Below are 6,155 nucleotides of genomic sequence, written 5' to 3' on the forward strand. Positions count from 1 at the left end.
CTCTGAACAAATGTCAGGAAGATTTTTAGTAAAATGCTGCAAACTATATTAAAGACTACCTTGTGGCCTTGAATTATATTCTTTATTCCATGATTCACTGATAAGATGCAACAAGAGGCCTGGCAACATGATGCCAATATGCTGCTACTCTTCAAAGTGAATGTTTTCATCTGCTCTAACTCATTTTAAAACCTTTGTGCAAACCTAATGAAAACACCCGTATCGTTTCTTTCAGCCATCATATTCTGAGTTTGATATAAGTGGAAATGTGCTGGGACTGATCTTTAACCAAGGCATGATCTGGTAGGTGTGGCAAAGCATGTTGTATCTGCAGGATGGTGGAATTTATCTGTATCTTTGAAGGATTTTTCTGAAATCCTGATCATGTCTCATTTATTTAATTTGATGGAAGCATATGCAATATACACCAAACTCTGGTACACTGCAATCATTTGTAAGAGTTCAAAACAGTTATGGGCTCAGATTATTGGACCACATACATGAGGATTTTGCACTGTGTTGGTAAAACCAAGCAGTAAAAATCTACATAGATTAAATTCATGCTTTTGTTCACTGATTGCTTGCTGTAGTGCTTTGCTTTGAAATTTAGCCTTTCAGCGTACTTTGCCATTCTTTTCCCATATTCCTGTGCAAAAAGGTCTTAAAGCAAATGTATATATACTTATCTGTGCAGTCACATGAATGTGAAAACAATGCTACTGCTGCAGCATTAGTCCTTAGATGTAGAGGAGAAAAGATGTGAGTTTTCATTCTATTTTTGGACTTTGCATGACTGGTAAAAACCACCAGCAAGTAGAATCCTCATGCAAGATGCTCAGTCTTCCTCAGGAACTGTTCTCTGCCAGTGCTGTTAACTTCTAAGCTCTTGCTAAGGCCTGATTTTTTACATTTAATATGACTTGGCTGATCAGGCTTTTTGTGTGGTAAAAGCCATCACTTCTGCAAAGCCCTTTATCTTTCATTTAAGATACATAAAAAGGGGAAAGGAGATATATTAATATAATAAAGTCTGTCATTTTTCTGTACTCAAGACGATCTTTCCAATCCTAATGTAAATATATTTGCTGTATCTAAATAGAATGTCTGAAGCACTCAGGGGAAAAGCAGAGTGGCTTGATCACCTTGTCACCTGATCACAAGGACAGGGATTAAGGAAGAAGCAGATTCCTGATCTCTTGTATTCTCTGCAATTTGGCCATGAAAATGAATTTAGCTGCTCTTCAGTCAGCATGAGACAAGAAACAAGGTGTGATCAAAATAAAAAACGTGTCAACTATTTTGGTGTCATCATAACTGTGTAACCATACACAAGAAAAAACTGTATTTAAGAGAATCAATAAAATTGTTGGCATGAAGCACTAAATTACCCTGGCAACAGCAGTTAAAATAACTGCCAATTAAGCAAAAATATCCTTCCTAGAAAAGTGCTAGTATGTAAATAAAAATAATAAATTATTAATTAAGTTATTTTGTTTATACCTAGCTGTAGGAATTGGTAATATCTAGTTTTATGGCTATCCTTTTTTTACACAATACAAACAAGATGCTACCTGGAAAAATTAAGAGTGGAAAAACATTTTACCAACTCATCATTTAATTTGCAGAGAAAGAGGACTTCGAAACAAAAAGCTCATACAATTCTTTATACATCTCCAACCTTTTAAAAAAAAAGAACAAAGACCAGTTATAAACCCCCATAAAGTTGGCTATATGAATTTCTGAGTGCACAGTGTGCAAAGCACACTGTCAGAGGGAATGTGTGGCATATGTGGGAAGACAGAAGTCCTATAACACAGTGACTGTTTTGTTTATTTGCTTGTCTTCTAGGATGGGATCTTTTTATGCTCCATGTCTCCCAGCAATCAACGTGTTCCGCCTCCACACATCGATGTATCTGCAGTGCTGGGCAGTGATGTGCTGCAATGTTCCCCAAGAACGGGTCTTCAAGGCTTCCAGATCCAATAACTTCTACATGGCCATGCTGCTTTTCATCCTCTTTCTCTCCACACTGCCTGCTGTGTACACCATTGTCTCCATCCCACCATCTTTTGACTGTGGTCCTTTCAGGTTCTTTGCATTTTAACTCCATTTTTTGCAATTGTAGTGAACTTCTTCCTCATATTATAGTGAGTGATGCAGTAATGAAAAAAAGTGCCTCTATAATAAGCATTAGCACCTGATATGCTGAGTGTTTAATTGTGATGTATTTCTCATTGTGGATAATTCCTGAAGCTGGAATCCTGGAAAACGGACTAATTCTTTAGAAAGTTTTATCTGAGGTGTAGAATAGAAAATCTTTTCTTTTTGTCAGTTTCAGTGTAAAAAAATTATTATTACTGCTGCACTGAAGAAAAAAATATTTTTAAGGAGTAGAGCTGTTGCGATTGAAAGAGATGGGTTTTAGGAAATGTCTGTGTGTGCTGTAAGAAGGGCAGATCAGAATGAGTGAGAGTGTGATAAATGTATGGTGGTTCAGTCTTTGCCATGACTCTCTCCAGCTCACAGAATTTCATATGTCCGTACTACCTACCACTGTGAAACTGAATTTGTTTCTGAAGTCTTCAAGGCCTCCATAGTCATTGATCTTTTCTAAACATCTAAACACCTGCAAACACATCTTGCATTCAAGGTCTAGGATTATTTTCATCATTTTTACCTGCCAGGTAACATGCAATATAAGTATAATGAGTTGTATCACATGAGAACAGGCAAGATAAAAAAATAAAAATTTTAAAAGTCTTTAGCCTTTGTTTTTGTACAAAATATTAACACAGCAAGAGTAGGAGAAAAGTAAAAGAGACTTTCTGGTTGCAATGAAAGGTTTAAACAATACATTACTGTTGTGAGTAAAATGGGGATCTGTAGAATCCCCAGTGCACCTTGTAAAGGAGCAGAAATCTCACCACATTAAATTTGTCCAAAGGCAAAATGACAGAGATTGCCATTGCAATAGTCACAGCTACCTAAAAGGGAGAATCACATGACAGGACTAAAATTCTGATGAGACAGAAAATTTGCTTGAATTTAGAGAAGAATTTACAACAAAACAAGAGATTAGAATTAAGGTTGGGGTTTTTTGAGTCCTAAATACTGAGAATAAGTTAAGAAAAAGACCTATTTGTAATAAATTCTTTACCATAACTGAAAAGCAGTGACAGGAAACTTCAATGACTGGACAATCAGGTGGCAATTTGGTGACAATGCCTGCGACTAAGTAAAACTACTAATTATAATTGATGCACAGAAACCCATTTTGCCAGTCTTATCCAGGTTAAAAATTACAAACTTCTGTGCCCTGAGGCACAGAAAAAGGCAAAATAAACCAAAAGGGATTTTCAGAACATCTATTGATATACTTCTGAAGGAAAATAATCTTGGGAGAAAATAACTTTCTAAGTAAGCTGGAACAATTACATATGAAGCTAACTAGATTGCTGCAACAACAATAAAAATATCCTGAAACGCAGCCACTGACCTGTGTAGCATTGGTACACACCAAAGAGAGAGAAGAATTGGGCTGAACAAAAAACAATTGGCAGCAGATCACTTTTTCCTTATCAAACATAAAAAACAGGATTTGAATTTTTTCCCCATGTCTTCATAGAGCACAAATAATGCTTCATTCATTGGTTGATGGTATGGAGTTCACAGCTTATATATGGATTCACTGAGGAATAATTTAGGTGGTAACCCGGCAAAACCTATTAGCACACAGTAGGAATTTTGGTGTCTATTTTCCCCCTTAGAATACATAAATACTAGACAATATTCCCTTCAGAGTGTAAAGTTTTAAATAATGTTAAGATACCATATATTATCCTCTTTCCAGATTTGTTGCGATGCGATTAGCTTATATATATTGTCAACTTTTCTGTTTAATAGTGGGAAGACTAGAATGTATGAAGTCATATCAGAAACTCTGGAGCACGACTTTCCTTCCTGGTTTGGGAAGGTATTTGGTTATGCCTCTAACCCTGGACTAATCCTACCTTTTATACTGCTGATGGTGTACGTATAGAGTATTAACTCATGCTTGTTGTATCTAAGGTCTGTTAAGATTCTTTCACTCTGAATCATTACTGCCTGAATATCTAAGAAATCCAGAGCTGATTGTCCAGTGATGAGTGCTTGAACAATTAATGAATCTCTTCTTTGTGCATACTTAATGTGCATTTGCAGAAATGTTGACGTCTTTTTTGTTCAATGTCTTTTTTTTTTGTTCAGTTATACTTTAAAAAAATGTTCCTGCCACAAAATATAGAAAACAATTAAAATGGAAAAGGGCCATAGGAAATCTGTAATGCTCTGATATTGATCAGCTTGTCCAGTATGCACAACAGCACATCATAAATCCTTAGCAAGTTCAGTAGGAACACGAACATCACAGAGCAGAGTTATTCTCAGTTACTTCCAGTGAATCTGATCTTCAGTACCTTTAACTGATAAACACTGTACACTGTAATATTGGGACAGGGGTGTGAGACAGGGTTTTGGAGACTGTGAAATAAGGCTAATAGAGGCTTTTGTGAGTCACTCAGTAACTGGTAAAGAAAAATGACCCTGGAATATTTGCTCTTAGATATTGTATTGAATCCAGGTTTATCAAGACATTTTAACCTGCTTGATTGGGTTATTATATTGGGTAATTTAGCATACTGGTGAACTAAAAGTTAATTCTATACAGAGATAAGCTGGGATTTAACTTTGCATTGCAGGACTACAAGTAAATGTAGAGAAGATTACAGAACACAATAGAAATTATAAAAGGAATTTATATGAATAATATGAAATATTGAGATGAAATTTTGCCAAGGTTCACTTAACGCCATATTCTATTTTAATCCTTAGCTATAAAGGGTAAGGACACTAAAAATAAATACAGGAAAAATAAGAAAGAGTGCAAATACAGAGCAAAATCAGGCAAAGCAAAGGAAACAGCATATGCTGATTAATTATTTACTGCTTATGTCAATTAAAGACTCCATAGCAGATTTTTCTTATTAAATCAGGATAGTTAAAACAACTAATTTCATAGAGTTGTCACAATAGTAATTAAATACACTACAAAATGAAAATGTTCTTATGTTTTTTCTTAGCAGAAGAGGCAAGTAATAATTTTTAAAAAAGAGTATTATTTTGGTTCTTGACAGTATTTCAGATTGCTTACTATATTTGTTCAGAAGCTTTCATAAATATGATTTACTCATTTTTAAGGTGTGTCATGCAACTTTTGTAATTTATTTCATAGAAGTCACTTCACAGTTTAGCACTACTTATTGAAACCTCTTTCTTAAATACTATAAGATTGAACGTAGAATATTAATAGATAGTATAATTTCTTTCATTTTCCCGCCTGAAATAACAGCGCCTTCTTCACAATGTAAGGAAGCACATGGTTCGTTGTCAAAATATTAATACTGGTTAAGAACAATAAATGAGAAAAAGATACAGGCTTTATATTGTCACAACTGCAATGGTTACTAAAGGAATGTTCTAAGTCTTTCCATTTAAATAACTGTCTAACAAGAAACTATTATTTTTTAAATTTAGCCTGAGCATTTATTATCTCAACGCAACATCCAAATCTTACAAGGAAGCTAACTTGGAACTTAAAAAGAAGTTACAAAGTGTAAGAATAGAGAATTATTGATTTTTTGAATTTTACTAAATATTAGAGAAACTGTTTGAGTCACTGAAAGATGCCTTCTCTCTCCTGATCATTAGCAAGCAGAAGAAAATAAAAGAAGAAATAAACAAAAGGCACAAAAATCAAATGAACAAGAGGAAAATCCATTTGAGACAGAACAGTCACCAGCAAAGCCTAAAGGAGACAAGCAAGATGAATCCACTCCAAACAAAGGTAAGTATTGGTTTGAATGTCTCATGATGAGGAACTCCTGTATGTGTGATCCCAGTCTTCCTCACTGCCAGGACTGTTTCCTCTGGTATACTCTCCTGAAACACCTTCACAATACTGAGTCACAAGTATTAGCTTGATCTTTCTTTGGCTTGTTTAAGAAATATTGCAACATTTTACTCCATACCTGGCAGCACCAAAGTAAAAAGCTTACTTTTTGAACTGAAAGTCATAGTCCTGCTGGAAGAAAGCAATTAAAGCCTGCTCTAAGTGTTGG

At 34.9% G+C, this 6,155-nt stretch overlaps 1 protein-coding gene across 1 annotated transcript in view; it reads left to right on the forward strand.

Annotated features, from left to right (window-relative positions):
* TMC1 (transmembrane channel like 1) overlaps positions 1–5,774 on the forward strand; it is a 54,910-nt gene extending 49,136 nt beyond the window's left edge. The window contains 5 exon segments of the mRNA XM_014886286.1: positions 236–303; positions 1,849–2,088; positions 3,904–4,029; positions 5,572–5,648; positions 5,746–5,774. Coding sequence (XP_014741772.1) covers positions 236–303; positions 1,849–2,088; positions 3,904–4,029; positions 5,572–5,648; positions 5,746–5,774 — 540 coding nt within the window.
* The last annotated feature ends 381 nt before the right edge of the window (positions 5,775–6,155 follow it).

Source organism: Sturnus vulgaris, chromosome Z (genome assembly GCF_052056855.1).
Source record: "Sturnus vulgaris isolate bStuVul1 chromosome Z, bStuVul1.hap1, whole genome shotgun sequence".
In the NCBI taxonomy this organism is placed as follows: domain Eukaryota; kingdom Metazoa; phylum Chordata; class Aves; order Passeriformes; family Sturnidae; genus Sturnus; species Sturnus vulgaris.